Source organism: Balaenoptera acutorostrata, chromosome 18 (genome assembly GCF_949987535.1).
Source record: "Balaenoptera acutorostrata chromosome 18, mBalAcu1.1, whole genome shotgun sequence".
Taxonomy (NCBI): domain Eukaryota; kingdom Metazoa; phylum Chordata; class Mammalia; order Artiodactyla; family Balaenopteridae; genus Balaenoptera; species Balaenoptera acutorostrata.
In genome coordinates, this window is record NC_080081.1 from 79,877,690 (window position 1) to 79,893,710 (window position 16,021).

Below are 16,021 nucleotides of genomic sequence, written 5' to 3' on the forward strand. Positions count from 1 at the left end.
TCCGCAACAAGAGAAGCCACTGCAATGAGAAGCCTGTGCACCGCAGCAAAGATCCATTGCGGCCAAAAATAAATAAATAAAACAAATAATTAAAAAAAAATAGTGTGATCGGGAGAAGCTTGATCACATGATGAGGGTCTCTTGGGATATAGTGGTTTATGGGTGCATCTTTAAAATGGTACTAGAAATTAATTGGCATTAAATATAAGATGGCATATTTTAAATATGGCAAATAATTATTTTTTAATATGCTTCTCAAGAATAGTGCAAATATTTAAAACATGTTCCACTCTCTGGATAAACAGCTGATTCCAAGACAGGTGCAGGCAAACCTTGGAAACATTATGCTAAGTAAAATAAGCCAGACACAAAAGGACTAGTATGATTCCACTTACGTAGGTCCCTAGAATAGGCAACTTCATAGAGACAGAAAGTGGCCTAGAGGTGGCCAGGGACTGGGAAGGACGGGGGATGGGGGATTGCTGCTTAATGGTTACAGAATTTTGGTTTAAGGTGATGGAAAATTATGGAAATGCATAATGGTGATGTTTGCACATTTAATTAATGCCACTGAATTGTGCACTTAAAATGGTTAAAATGGCAGTCTTTATGTTTTGTGTGTATATACATATATGTATCCTTTTTAACGTAATTTTTTAAAATAAGTATTGTAATACACCAATAGATGCTGAATTGTTTATGTGGGTAAACTATATGGTATGTGAATTATATCTTAAGCCTTTTTTTTAAAAAAATTTATTTATTTTTGGCTGCGTTGGGTCTTCATTGCTGCGCGCAGGCTTTCTCTAGTTGCGGCAAGCAGGGGGCTACTCTTCATGGCGGTGCGTGGGCTTCTCATTGTGGTGGCTTCTCGTTGCGGAGCACAGGCCCTAGAGTGCAGGCTCAGTAGTTGCAGCACACAAGCTCAATAGTTGTGGCTTGTGGGCTCAGTAGTTGTGGCGCACGGGCTTAGTTGCTCCATGGCATGTGGGATCTTCCTGGACCAGGGCTCAAAACCCTTGTCCCCTGCATTGGCAGGCGAATTCTTAACCACTGCGCCACCAGGGAAGCCCCTTAAAGAAGCTATATTTTAAAAACAATGTATGATATGAACAAGGTTAACCAGGGGGTGAATAGTTGAGAAAAAGTATGTGGAAATGACAAAAGCCAAGAAGGGATTCATATCTACATCTTGGTTCTCCACCAAGTGAGACCTAATATCCTTTCCCCACCACCACCATTTAAAAAAAATTTTTTTTTGTAATGCCCTTATACTATCCTGAAATGAAATTTATACGTAACATAACCTTACATATTTTTAATAACATAAAGCACTAACCTATATTTTTTAATTTACAATAAAATAGCATATAATCAATATGCACATGTTCAGACACTACTTTACTAAAAGACCCACCGGGGCCCGCACCACCGTTTGCTCTGTCTGTGCGTCGCTTCCATCCTCTCTGGCTGCGCCAGGCCCAGCGCAGGACCAGGGAAGTGCTGCTTGTCTGCCACCGGGATCAAGGTCCACTCCTGGCCAATCACATGTGCCCCGAAGGGTGGCGTCTGTACGAACGCGCAGCTTCCTTGACCCCCCAGGGCTGGAGGGGGCAGAGGAGGATGCTTATGAAAAGGGGGGTGCTGCTCCCACAGGGGGGCGAGGGTGGGCGCTTCCCACGTGGAGAGTCTAACGGCTGAGACCAGTTTGGGGGTCTCCGGGGGCACGCAGGGCTATGACTCAGCGCCAGAGATCAGGGGCGATTTCAAGAAGTCGGCTGCCCACTGAGGACTTGCTCCAAGAATTCTCCATATGTAACCCGTTGTCACCAGTATATTTGAAAGTGTTCCCTAAATTAACAGCTACGGGAAAGATTCTCATTTGATTTGTATATTTTATTTTCTCCTCCTTTTACTGGGGCACATTGTAGACTTTCGTGAGACTTGGGTAAGCAGAGAGGAGCCGGCCAGGCCCTGTAGCCCCGGGTCTTTTCCCTTTGCTAAGCCTCCGAGTGTCCCGTATCCTGCCACCCCCTCACCTCCGCCCGGGTGCTGATGAGCGGGGGGGAAGGAGAAGGGAGAAAAGGCAGCACCTGCCCTGCAGTGCGGGCGCCTGAATCTCCTCTCAGTGGCCCATGAGGCCTTTCTCCAGACGCCGCCCTCTCTGCCGACCTCGTACCGAAGGAAAGCACAAGTTGAGCAGCTGAGCCGACCTCCAGGTCCTCAGTCAGCCCGGGACAGAGGCCGGAGCTCAGCGGAGGGGTCCTGACCTCTGGAGGGCTGCTCAACTCCACGGTCTCCCCGCTCTCCTCCTAAGCGGCAGGTATTTCCCTCTACATGGTAACGGCTACGTGGATTTTTAAAGAAATTTCCCCGATCTTCCCTGGGGAGGTACAAAGCAAACAGCAAAATCAGAGTTTGATGCTAAGAAGGAAACAAGAGAAGTAGATAAAGGCAGCACAGGGCAGACGAGGAGCTAAGGTGTGTCTAAGGGAAACGGCACGTCCTCAAAAGCTGGGGGCAAACTGACACCAATAGCATCTCAGTGCCGTAGAATAAATGAGACAGAAAGATGAGATTCAGGGAGAAAATGAGGAGAACCCTGCCCGTCCGGTGAAGTAGCCCCGCAGCTCCTTTAAAATAAAAGAACTGCAACACAAATGTTCCACAAGATGGCACTCTTGCTTTTCCAAAATAGTTTACCTTCCTTGAGCACCAAGCGTGACCTTTAACAGAAAAACCAAGCAAATACCCAGAAAATTACAGAGTATTTCAAAAATGACTTACTTATTTTTTTTTTTAATTTATTTTATTTATTTATTTATTTATTTTTGGCTGTGCTGGGTCTTCGGTTCGTGCGAGGGCTTTCTCCAGTTGCGGCAAGTGGGGGCCACTCTTCATCGCGGTGCGGGGACCGCTCTTCATCGCGGTGCGCGGGCCTTTCACTATCGCGGCCCCTCCCGCTGCGGGGCACAGGCTCCAGACGCGCAGGCTCAGCAGCTGTGGCTCACGGGCCCAGCTGCTCCGCGGCGTGTGGGATCTTCCCAGACCAGGGCTCGAACCCGTGTCTCCTGCATTAGCAGGCAGATTCTCAACCACTGCGCCACCAGGGAAGCCCTGACTTACTTATTGAAGGAGCCCCGTAGGAGACTTTGGCCGGACGAGCCTTGGTTAAATATCCACCAGCTCGTAGAGAAATGAACACAAGGCGCTACCATGGTGCCCATTCACATGAAATTTGTGTTTGGTTATGTTCAGTGAGGAAGGAGATTAATCTTTGGAGTCTCTAGGTGATGCATTGTATTTGGGGTAGGTTATTTCTTCAGCAGCATCAGTATCAAATCTCTATTGAACCTGCTCTATCCAGTGTACTCTGCAAGGTGCTAGTCTTCCTTGTATGGAAGCTTTCTTTCCAAGAGGATGAAACGGTAGAAAATATTTTGCTTATAACATTTATAACACCTGGATTTACATAATATTTAGACATTCAATCTTGGGAGAAAATAGTATTAATTAATAACTCCTTTATGGTTTGCAGCATGTCATACAAGCTCTCCCCAGTGACAAAATGTTACAATCCAAAGTGAATTGAAGGAATTTTCATTGCAGCATGATTTCAATTAATACAAATTTAATTTGTATTCATTTGAACTAGCTTGAATGTCCAGCACCATGAGAGTGGTAAATAAATTGTGCTAGAGTTGTACAATGGAATTCCAGGCAGCGGTTAACGTGATGAACGCATCAAATTAAGTTCCGTGATTTTGCTAGTTGCTAAGCTGTTGTCTCTGTTCCCAGCCCTCCCTCCCTCCCGTACACAGTCAACCTTGTGATGCTGGGTTGGGCCATGCTCCCATCTGCTGCTGTCCTGCCAATGTCCCCAGAGCCCCAGCCGGCACCCTAGCAGCCCTTGGTACCAGTCTCCCACTGTTCTGGTTGCTGTGAACGTCCTGGCACTCCCAGAACCAGATCACTGTGTTCTCCCGGAGAACCAGGACCACTGGCAGGCGTCCCTCACTAAGCAGCACGGGGCCTTTCCTGCAAGCTCTGAGTCCTAACACACTGCCCCTCTTCCCTTTGTGCCCCAGCCTCGGGGGTGGGGGGCTCTTCCTGCAGGTGCTTCCTCTGTGGGACCTCAGTCCCCTTTGCTGTTTGCTTCTCTAACAGCTGTTTAACCACGTCCTTGTAGTAAATTTTCTCTGTCGAAATACTTAATGTGAATCCTAACTGATAAAATGACCATATGTCAGGAACTACAGATACACAAGATAGGTAGACGAGCATACGTATATTCATACTAGTATATATACACACAGTAGATGTATAGGTTCATGTATACATAGAAGTACATATATACATATTTTTACATATACTACATATATACCTATATATACATACATTGTATATAAAATTTCATCTAGGGGCTTCCCTGGTGGTGCAGTGGTTGAGAATCTGCCTGCCAATGCAGGGGACAAGGGTTCGAGCCCTGGTCTGGGAAGATCCCACATGCCACGGAGCAGCTGGGCCCGTGAGCCACAATTACTGAGCCTGCGCGTCTGGAGCCTGTGCTCCGCAACAAGAGAGGCCGCGATAGTGAGAGGCCCGCGCACCGCGATGAAGAGTGGCCCCCGCTTGCCGCAACTAGAGAAAGCCCTCGCACAGAAACAAAGACCCAACACAGCCAAATAAATAAATAAATAAATAAATAAATAAAATCTATAAAAAAAAAAAAAAATTTCATCTAGCCCTCCCACCATGAGATTGATGCTATTATCCCTGATAGACGGAAGAAACTGAGTCTCAGGGAACTTAGATAAATCCCACGATATTATATAGCTAACAAGTGAGGAAGCTGGGGCTTGAATCCAAATATCACTGACAACCACAACCCATCTTTTTTCCACTATGCCCAAGTCAATTTATCCTTACTAGTGTTCCACATCATGGTTCCTTCCCTAGGCTGGTCCACAAATGTGTCTTCACCTCATAATATAAATAAGCTTTAACGCTTTTCTAATAATACTAAGAATTTCACCACCATGTACAAGACTGCTTCTGTGATCAAAGTTATGGGGAGTTTGAGAAAACTGGGGGGAAAGCATGGACAGCCCTAATTCCAGGTTATGTCAATTAATATAATTCAGTGCCTCTTCTGTGCCTGACTATGTGCTGGGCTCACCATGGAAGCAAAACAGACCTAGTCCCTCTTCAGAAAGCTCACAGTCTGGGGAAACTATCTTTAATTAAATAATCATACATAGGCGAGGTACCTGAGTGTATCATACAGGGGTTTAACATAGAGAGGCTGAATGACTACAGGGCAGTTCCAAATACTGACACCCCCTCACACACCCACCCACCTACACACGCATAGACACACACTCAAGAGCTTGGCCTGTGCTCCTCTCCTGTCTGGAATGGCGTGTCCACTCTGCCTTTGTTTGCCAGAAACTTGTCAGTTCTCAATCCAGAGCAATCATAGAGAGATCACAGCAATGCAGACAGTAGAGCTGCGTAATGTTTCCTAAAAACCTGTTCTTTTCTGGTAGGGAGTCGATGTTTCCTGAGGCAGCAGCCAAGCCCAGGCTTTCCCTGTAGCCTAAATGCCGTCAGTAACACGTGCCTGGACCGATCAGTGAACCAGTGGCCCGGAAGCTTTCTGGGGACAGATTCCAGATGAGCAAACACAGATCTAACCAAACCAGAAACTCTTGCAGTCATCAGGGTCAGGAATCTATTTGTCATCCCACCGTGACAGCTAAGTCTCTGGACACACTTTTTGGCTGCATTTCATTAGTCAACAAACAGATCATTAGTCAACTACACAGCAAAGAAAAAGAAAAAGGCCTGGTGCAGCCAAGGTCCACCGATGGATGTTTAAATTAGTGGGAGAAACTTTGCAGAGAAGCAGGATATTTGCATAGCCTCAAAGTACCTCCCCCAAAATTGAACAGATGGCCACAAAGTCCTTGACATTCCTCCCTGCAGGAGGTAGAATTTAATTGCTTTCCCTTTGAATGTGGCTGGACTTGACGACTGTTTTCTAATGCATAGTGCAGGGAAAGGGAAATTGTGACTTTACGGTGGACACAGTACCTTAAGCAAGTGATGAAGGCTAATGTCAACAGTAAGCTTGTCGACATCACATCCACCTGCCATGATGAGAAAGGCACACATCTCTGTGCTTTTCTTCCCCAAATCCATAACCGCAGTCTAGTCATGGGAAAACATCAGACAAACCCAGACTGAAGGACATTCTGAAAAATACCTGACCAGTACTTTTTGAAAGTGTTTTTCCATGCAAAGCAAGGAAGACAGACTGGAGGAGACTAAGAAGATGTGGCGACTAAATGCAAAGCGGGATTCAGAAAAGGATATTCGTGGGAAAACTGGTAAAAATCAGTCTGTAGTTTAAAGTGTTGTATCCATGTTAATTTCTTAGTTTTGATAAATACATCACAGTTTTATAAGATGTTAACATTAGGGAGGCTGAGTGAAGGCTATATAGGAACTCTACTATCTTAAAAACTCTTCTGCAAACTTAAAATTGTTTCAAAATAAAAAGATTAAAAAAGAAAAGGGCGGAAAAGCCACCATAAACTGGAACCCATCTCTGCGGATGGATGGAGCGTTTCTGATGTTTAAGGGATGGGTAGTGGAAATGTTACTTTTACATTCAGTAAAGTCAAGGTCTGGGGATAAGTTGGTCCTGTGAGACTGGGACCAACTCCTTAGCAGCCAGGCAAGGACAGGCATTAAGGGAAGGCTTCCCTGAGGCAGAGATGGGCCAGGTCTGACGGAGGGGTGGGAGATGCCAGGGTGAGGGGAAGGGCCGGTTCTTTACATTTTCTGCATAACAATCCCTTAACAGATATATGATTTGCAAATGTTTCTCCCATTCCATTGGTTGCCTTTTCACTTTGCCTTTGCTCTTAAGTGATCATTTCTCTGGCTATAAAATTTAGGGGTATTAATTACTTTCTCTCAGCACTGAAAATACCACTTTGTTGTCTTCTGGCATCTGTTATCGCTGAGAGGAAGTCAGCTGCCAGTCTAGTTAGTGTTCCTTTGGTTACCAAAGGAAATTTGATTTCTATCTCTGGAATCTGAAAAATCCTAAAGATTTTTCTCTTTATTCTAAATGTTTATAGTTTCACTACTCTCTGTCTAGGTTTTAAGGACTTATGTCTTTCTTCAGTTCTGGAATAGTCTCATACTTAACCTTTTCAAAACTCATTTCTTTGACATTCCTCTCATCCTCTTCTTCTGGAACGCTTATCATAAATGTACGTTTAAGTCTGCCAGTATATCTTCCATGCTTTTCATATTTAAAAATTATTCTCTGTGCTGTGTTCTGGATGAATTAGAACCATCTTCCAACTTGCTAAGTCCCTCTTCTCCAGTGTCCAGATTAGAATCTGTCTATTCAGAGTTTTTGACAATATTTTAATATTCTGAAGATTTCTAAATGGTTACTTTTAAAATCCACCTGTTCTTTTCCCAATTTTTCTTATTTTCAGATGGAAATTATTTTTTCATTTACCTCTTTGGGCATGCCATATACTGTTTTTATTATTTTATTTACTTTCTGGCCAAACCACACACCCAGGCCACGGCAGTGAAAGTGCTGGATCTTAATCACTAGACCACTAGGGAACTCGTGCCATATACTGTTTTTAAAAGCCTTTGTAAGACTGCTTCATAAAATTATTTTCAGTGAATTCAAGTTCTTTTTTTTTTGGCCACACCACGCGGCATGTGGGATCATAGTTCCCCGACCAGCCCTCCTGCATCGAAGTGCAGTCTTTACCGCTGGACCACCAGGGAAGTCCCAAATTCAAGTTCTTATTGTTAATTTTTTTTTTTTTTTTTTTTGCGTTCTCTCATAGTATTAGATTTGTATGTGTGTTTTGGAATTGTGGTTTAATTCTAAATTTATGAGTTTGTGGGGTTTTTTCTTCTTCACTCTCCATATTTACAGCTACATGGCTTCCGTAAACCGTGTCTAATGGTTTCACAGCTACCTCTAGTTGCCCTTATTCTTCCCCAGCCCTCAGCTCAGAACCGGAACTTAAAATGGCATTTTGGAGTTCCTGGGTGGCGGTGACAGTGGGGACTCTGCAGACGCAGTCCTCAGGGCAGCGGCACACTTCCGGGACGGGGAGCTGCCCTGTGCCCTCCAGGCTCTGTTGAAAGCCACGGTCCTGAAGGAAGAAGCTGTCCTACAAGGCGGTATGGGGGAGCCGCCTTGGCTGGGACATGATTTGTCCCCTTTACATGAACTAGAACACCTGGATTAGGGCCTGGCAAACAGGCGTTGTCCATCTGCTTTCGTCACTAAAGAGGAGAACGCGGTACGGGGAGGTGAACGTCCACGCCCTGGGCAGGGATGAGTGCCTGCCCTTCCTGTGCTCCCTCCGCGGTAAGGTCCATCCCAGAGGCCAAGGTCGCGGACTCACTCAACAGGGTCATCTGTCTCCCTTGAAATCTGCAAGCAGCGAAACTTGAAGGTTCTTTAATGATTACAGGCGTCAATGACTACAGCCGTTGTTACAGCCGTTGTTTAGATTCGCCAGGTATAAACAAATCCTGGAAATTTCAGTAGTTTTTGCCGGGCACGGAGAAGGTTGTTACCCGTTCACAACTCAACCTTAAATTTGGGTTTCAAATCAAACTGACACACTACACGGCTTCCATCCTAAATCACACGCACCTACGGTTTCCATCTCCGAAAACGGAGGGCTTCCGCCCGAAACACGAGCAAATTATTTCAAAGCGCGGGGGTCCCAAGAGGAGAGGCACGTGGGGCCCCTGAGGCCACAGCTCGGGTGGGCGCGGTCGCCCCGCAGGGAGCCTCCCCCGGGAGCCTCAGTCCGCCCGAGCCGCGCCACGCCCGAGCCGGCCGCCAGGAGGCGCTGCGCACCGCGCCTGCGCGCTCCCTCCGCTCACTTCCGCCGCCCGCTACCCCGCCCCTTCCGCCGCCCGCCCAGCAGGCCACGCCCGTTCATGCCCCGCCCCCACGGCGCGGAGACCCCGCCCCCGGCGGCGGTCGACGCGGACGCAATGCGGGGCGGGGCGGGGCGGGGCCGGGCGCGACGCGGGGCGGGGAGGGGTCGGGGCGGAGGCGGGGGCGGGGCGCCGAGCCGCGGGGAGTGCCGGAGTAGACGGTGCTGCTGCCGCTGCTGCTGCTGCTGCCGCTGCTGCCGCCGCCGTCGCCGCCGCCGGGGGTCTGGCGTGCCCCGCCACCCCGGGCCGCTGAGTGCCGAGGCCGCCGGCGGAACATGGCGCCCTGCACGTTCTGGCGCTGCTGCCAGCGCACCGTGGGCTGGGTGCCGGTGCTCTTCATCACCTTCGTGGTCGTGTGGTCCTACTACGCGTACGTGGTGGAGCTGTGCGTGTGTGAGTACCGGGCGGGGCGGGGGGAGGCCCCTCGGCGCGGCCTCCGGCGCCGGGCAGGCGCGCTCGGTGGGCAGGGCGCTCCCCCGCGCCCGCCGTGTGTCCGCCCGAGCCCGGCCGCGGGGCCCGGTTCAGCCTGTGTGTTTCGGGTCGGCGTCCAGCTTCTTAGACACAATGTGCTTCTGAGGCGAGGGAGCGGCGGCCACCGGGCCCGGCCTCTGTGTCCCGGCTGTTTGTGGAGTTGACGTTCCCTCCGCCTGGGTTCCGAGGGCGTTCTCCTCGGCCCTGGGCCCTGAGCGCGGGCGGAGGGTCGTCGCGGGGAGCCCACGCGGGGCCCGTGGTCCAGCCGCCGCTCCCCGGACCCGCCGGCCTCCCCCGCGTCGCTCGGCGTGTCTGCCGCTCCTGTCGGTCCTTGCTGGGAGCTCAGGACCGGAGGCTCCGTGCTGTCGGTAAACCCGGTCCCTTGGTCCCCCAGAATGATCTCGTCTGGGTTTGCGCTGAGTCCGCAGTTTTCTAAAGGGCCCAGCAGTGTGTACCTTAAGCGGAGAAAAGGCACAGGAGGTAGATGCGAATTGTCTGAATGGGAAGAAGTGACCCCACCCACTCTACTTGGAAGGGCAGAATCGGGACCCTCGGGTCAGGGCCCTGCGCTGGTGCAGCTCGCGAATAAGTACTTGGTTAAAACCGAGTTCTGCACGTGGAAGAGACTGCTTTGGCTCAGAAGTTTTGAGGGTAGGTTTTTAAATGAAAATATCCACCTTTGAGAAAGTTATTTTGTACCTATAAAACATTTAATTTTCAGGGAAACTATCCCTGCAAGTAGGTCCAGAATAAATTAGTTGTGGAATGCATTTCCAAATAATAATGGAGTTCATCTGTTGCATATGATTGTTTAGTTTCATCCTTTTGGATACCAAAATGTTTGCCGAAAATGTTTGCATCAATTAAAATTGACCAGATTTAGGTATTTCTTAAAGCTACTTCCAGAAAGTGGTCATGGTCATGGGACTCTCAACAGCTTGTGATGATACTTTACCTTCTTTATTCGACTGCACCCCTCTGGCTTGCGGGATCTTAGTTCCTCCACCAGGGATGGACGCCGTGCCCTCTGAAGTGGAAGCCCAGAGTCCTAACCATTGGACTGCCAGGGAAGTCCCATACCTTATTTACTCCGAAGTGGGAATAAGATTTATTCCACCAATCTTATTTAATTCTATCAGAAGATTATTCTCTCCCTCTTCTAATTCCATAGTGGTTTTAAAGTAAAGGTTCTGAAGCTTTACTTGAAAATGTGTGTTTATGTTGAAACTGCACATTTAACCTGTAGATGGTTATCATACATATCAAAAGGTGACATCAAACACAAAGGGAAGGACTTCCCTGGCGGTCCAGTGGTTAAGACTTCACCTTCCAATACAGGGGGTGCGGGTTCCATCCCTGGTCGGGGAGCTGGGATTGGGATCCCACATGCCTTGCAGCCAAAAAACCAAAACAGAAGCAATATTGTAACAAATTCAATAAAGACTTTAAAAATGGTCCACATCAGGACTTCCCTGGTGGCGCAGTGGTTAGGAATCTGCCTACCAATGCAGGAGACACAGGTTCGAGCCCTGGTCCAGGAAGATCCCACATGCTGCGGAGCAGCTAAGCCTGTGCCCACAACTGCTGAGCCTGCGCTCTAGAGCCCACGAGCCACAACTACTGAGCCATGTGCCACAAGTACTGAAAACTGTGCGCCTAGAGCCCGTGCTCTGCAACAGGAGAAGCCACCACAATGAGAAGCCCACGCGTCGCAACGAAGAGCAACCCCGCTCGCCACAACTAGAGAAAGCCCGTGTGCAGCAACGAAGACCCAATGCTGCCAAAAGTAAATAAAAAATAAATAAATGTATTTTTTTTTTAAAATGGTCCACATCAAAAAAAAAAATCTTAAAAAAAAATAAACATGAAGGGAAAGGAACGTGCATGTGCTAGTAGGGGGGAACATTCCATCGCTCTCCCCTTTACCCCTTTCATGCCTCTGAGCATAGGTGTCTCTACAGATGAAGGGAATGAGACTGGTCCTTTGGTCGGTCACACAGCTGTTGAGTGGCTACAGGGGTGTGACCCACATCTTTCCACTCTGCATATAACTTCTCGTGAGCCAAGAGGGTCACTGGAACTGTAATTGTTCCGTCCACAATGGGGAATTGGGGCGGAGCTAAGTGGTTGCCCTCTTAGGAGATCAATTAGGCTTTAGGCCCGTCATTTAGAGATTACACCCCCAGGATTTCATTAAGTTAAAACATTCTGCAACAGTTAAGGCCCAAATGCTTGGCAGAATTTTAAAATACTCAGTGGTGACAGGTCTTACATAGGGACTGCGTTTACTGCTTCTAAGTTATCAGACATTAACTAGGGAGCGTTTGGGAGCTCTGCAGTGTCACTGGCCTACATGGTGGAGCATAAAAGCTCATTCACTCTCATATTAAAACTATCCTTTATACTACTTACGTATAATTTATGTTTGCATAAGCACAGACCATCCTACTGAGATATATCAATGTATAACTTTATAGGAGCTTTAAACTGAGTGAAGTGTGAGTTTTATTTAAAGTGCTGTTTCAATAATTTTTACAGAATTTTCTCAGTTTCTGGTGTTCTTTATCAAATTAGATGGGAGAGAATGATAATTGTATCTTTAGTTGTGTTAATTTATTTAATTCTCATAATAACAAAAGTTAAGTGATTTGTGCAGGGTCATACAACTAGTAAATGGCATAGCCAGAATTGGAACTCAAGTGGTTTGGCTCCAGGGTCCATGCTTTTATATTTAACTACTGTGCAAGAGTAGTGTACTTGATTATCCAGATCTAGACACTCAGGGCAGATTTCAGTCTTATCTATAGTTATTTATATAAGGTAATTTTTTCCTGAAAGATAGTAGCTGAAGGTTCCTAAATATCTCAGACGGTAAAAATGCATGGCCCACTGTAGGACATTTGAAAAAATAAATTGTTTATGAGAGGCCCTTGTTTCAGCCTCGCCTCTATAACTTTTTAATTCTGCAATTCCATACACATACACACACATATACACATACACGTAGAAATATATATAATCAGCAATTCCTATTACTGGTAGGAGTAATATTGAGGATAAAGTTGAGTAAGAAGTAATGCATCTGAGATGGCCATCTCACAGGGGTGAAAAGTGGAGAAGTAACGATGGAGTAATTCGTAATATTGGTCCTTGATTTTAAATTAAACTGAAATTCTTCATTTTTTTCCTCAAGGCTAATATTCAGACATATGAGTTTAGTTATGGGTGGATTGACCAACTTTTCCAGCTTGGTGAAGCTGGTTATTGTTGGGGAAAGTGCTAATACAGTTTCCTAGGATTTTATCAGGTCGTTTGGAGCTGTTAGTAGTAGATGTGTGCCTCTTATTTGGCATTTAGATGATCTGAGACCTTAAAGAGATTTTAGAGATGATCTAATTCAATCCCTTTATTTTACTTCTGAGAAGACTATTACTTGGAAGAGCTGTATGGTTTGTCCAAGGATGGATATGCCTTTTATCTTTTCTCAGAGAGGATACGTAGCATAGAATGGTAACCTCTGAATCTATGTATCTAATAATTCCTATGTCTCCTGCATAGTTTCTTCAGATTTGGAAAGAGACGAGATGAATAGCTTAAACATCAACCTTGAGCACACTGTCTTGACACAGTTGACTCCAGTGTATTTTATTGATTTCAAAAGAAGCAGCTTTTGATTTCACTTATTTTTCTCTATTGTTTTTCTGTTTTCTATTTCACTGATTTCTTGTCTGATATTATTTCCCTTTCTCTTTGACTTTGGGATTAACTTGCTCTTTTTCTAGTTTCTCAATATGCAAATTGAACTAATTGATTTGAGCCCTTTTTTAAGTGTTTACTCCTATATATCTACCCCAAATACTGCTTTATTCACATCCCGTGAATGTTGATATATTGTATTTTCATTTAAATTCAATTAAAATTATTTTCTAATTTCATTTTTCATTTCACTTTTGACCCATAGGTTATTTTATAAGTGTGCTATTTAGTTTGCAGTTACTTGGGGATTTTTCAGATCTCTTTTTGTTACTGATTTCAAATGTAATTCCATGTGGTCAGAGAACATACCTTTATGACTTGTCCTTTAAAATGTATTCAGCCTTGTTTTATGGCCCAGAATGTGGTCTGTCTTTGAAGCATTCCATGTGCATTTGAGAAAAATGTATTCTGTATTCAGCAGTGTATTTTGTTGTTTGTTGTTGGGTATTCTGTTATGTCATAATGCTCCATAAATGTCAGTTAAGGCAGGTTGGTTGATAGTGTTCAAATCTTCTGTGTTCTTGCTGGTTTTCTATTTGTTTTATCAGTTAATTACTCAGAGAGGTATAACAATAATTGGATTTGTCTCTTTCTCCTAGTAGTTCTCTCAGTTTTTGCTTCATGTATTTTGCAGCTCTGTAATTAGGTACATAAAATGTTTAGGATTGTTGTGTCCTCTTCATGAATTGACCCTTTATCATTATTGAAGTGACTTTCTTATCCCTGGTGATATTGTTTGCTTTGAAATCTACTTTGGCAGATATTAACATGTCCACTAATCTTTCTTTTGATTAGTATTAGCATGATATGTCCTTTTACTTTCACCTGTTTAATCTTTATATTTAAAATGCATTTCTTGTGAGCAGCATATAGTTGGGTCTTGCTTTTTTAATCCAGTCTGAAAATATCTGCCCTTTCTTTTCTTTTTTTAAATTGAGCTTTAATTGACATACAACATTCAGGTGTCCAGCATGATGAGTCAGCATATGTATGTGTCGCAAAATGATCACCACAGGAAGATCAGTTAGCATCCATCACCACACATAGCTACACAGTTCTTTCCTTGTGATGCGAACTTTTAAAATTTACTCTCTTAGCAACTCTCAAATACAACGATAGTCACCGTGCTGTACCATCTCTGCCTTTTAATTGGCCTGTTTTGACCATTTGCATTTAACGTGATTGTTGATGTGGATAACTTTAAGTCTTATCATTTGCTTTTTAAAAAATCTGTCCTGTCCTTTTTTCCCTTTTCCTCCTCGTCCTGCCTTCTTTTGAATTAATCAATTTTCAAAAGATTTTAAATTATTTTGTATGATTCTGTTTTCTCTCCTTTGTTGGCTTATTAGCTGTAACTGTTATTTTAGTGGTTGCTTTAAGGTTTATAGCATACATATTTAATTTATCATAATCTACCTTCCACTGATATACCAGTTCACATACAGTACCCTATAAAAGCGTTGTTCTATTTCTTCCCTCATAGCCTTTATGCTGTTGTTGTCAGCATTTTATATGCTATGAAACTAACACTATATTGCCATTATTTTGTTTAGACAGTTTATTATCTTTTAAAAATATTTAAATAAGTAAACAAATCTTATATGTTTACCTATGTAGTTATCATTTCTGGTATACTTCATTCTTTTTTATAAATCCGTATTTCCAACTGGTGTCATTTTCTTCTGCCTGAGGGCTTTCTTTAACATTTATTGTAATGCAAGTCAGTTGGTGATAAGTTATTTCTGCTTGTGTACGTCTGTAAAAGTTTTTATTTTGCCTTTTTTTTCAAAAAGCAACTTTATCGAGGTATAATTTACATACCATAAAATTTATTCATTTGTAGTGATTTTTAGAAAACCAAGTTATGCAGTCATTACGACCATCCATTTTTGGAACATTTTTTATCACCCCAGTCAGATCCCTTGTGACCATTTGTGGTTAATTCCTGTTCCCATCCCCAGTCGCAGGCAACGCTAATCAACGCTGTGTCTCTGCATGCCTTTTCTGGACATCTCATATAAATGAAGTCAAACAGTAAGTGGTCTTTTGTGCCTGGTGTCTTTCACATGTTTTTGAGGTTCATCTGTATTGTAGCATATATCAGTATTTCTCCCTTTATTCTCTACTTCACATTCTAATTTGTATTTTTCTGTTTCTAAAATGCAGTTTTATTTAAGAATATATTTCTAGTAAGGCTCCACAGATCACTTGTGCATTGAATTAGAATATAAATAAAAACCATACACTTTATTACGTTTAAGTATTTTAAAAATCCTGCTTTTAAGATTTATAGTATGGTTGGGTCCTATTCATCTTTGTATCCACTAGAGAATCTAGTTACTAGTAGACTTTCAATAAATATGTGGTGAATCGAATGGAATCATACTCCTGTAAACTCACTTGAATCATGTTTGAATATGTTGAACAAACATCCACAATAACAATTAAATTATAATTACCAACATATATTTCAACATTCTTTGGGGTTAAAGGCTACATGATATTGCTTATCGGTTCTGCAGTCTCTGTTTTGGATTTTGAAACAGTGATTCTTTGAAATTATGATGATACTGTTTTGAAAAACTCTGGCTCCCTAAATCTCATCCTCAATAGAGGACATAATTATAGGAATGACATGAATTAGAGTATTTTTTAAAACGTTTTAATTTTGTTATTTCATATCTGTTTTTAGATACAGTGTTCTGCAGACTTCATTATTTGCATTCTTCATTATCCTGGCCTTTTTCTTTTCTTTTTTTGAAGAACAGTTTTTTTTTCCTTATGACTG

At 44.1% G+C, this 16,021-nt stretch overlaps 1 protein-coding gene across 4 annotated transcripts in view; it reads left to right on the forward strand.

Moving 5' to 3' along the window:
- Nucleotides 1-9,143: 9,143 nt before the first annotated feature.
- The window catches only part of ZDHHC20 (zinc finger DHHC-type palmitoyltransferase 20), a 70,126-nt gene continuing 63,248 nt past the window's right edge, over nt 9,144-16,021 (forward strand). For all 4 annotated transcript variants that reach the window (XM_057533094.1, XM_057533096.1, XM_057533097.1 and 1 more), the window contains exon 1: nt 9,144-9,399. In XM_057533094.1, the coding sequence (XP_057389077.1) occupies nt 9,282-9,399 (118 nt within the window). In that variant the 5' untranslated portion in view covers nt 9,144-9,281. The remainder of the gene's footprint in view (nt 9,400-16,021) is intronic.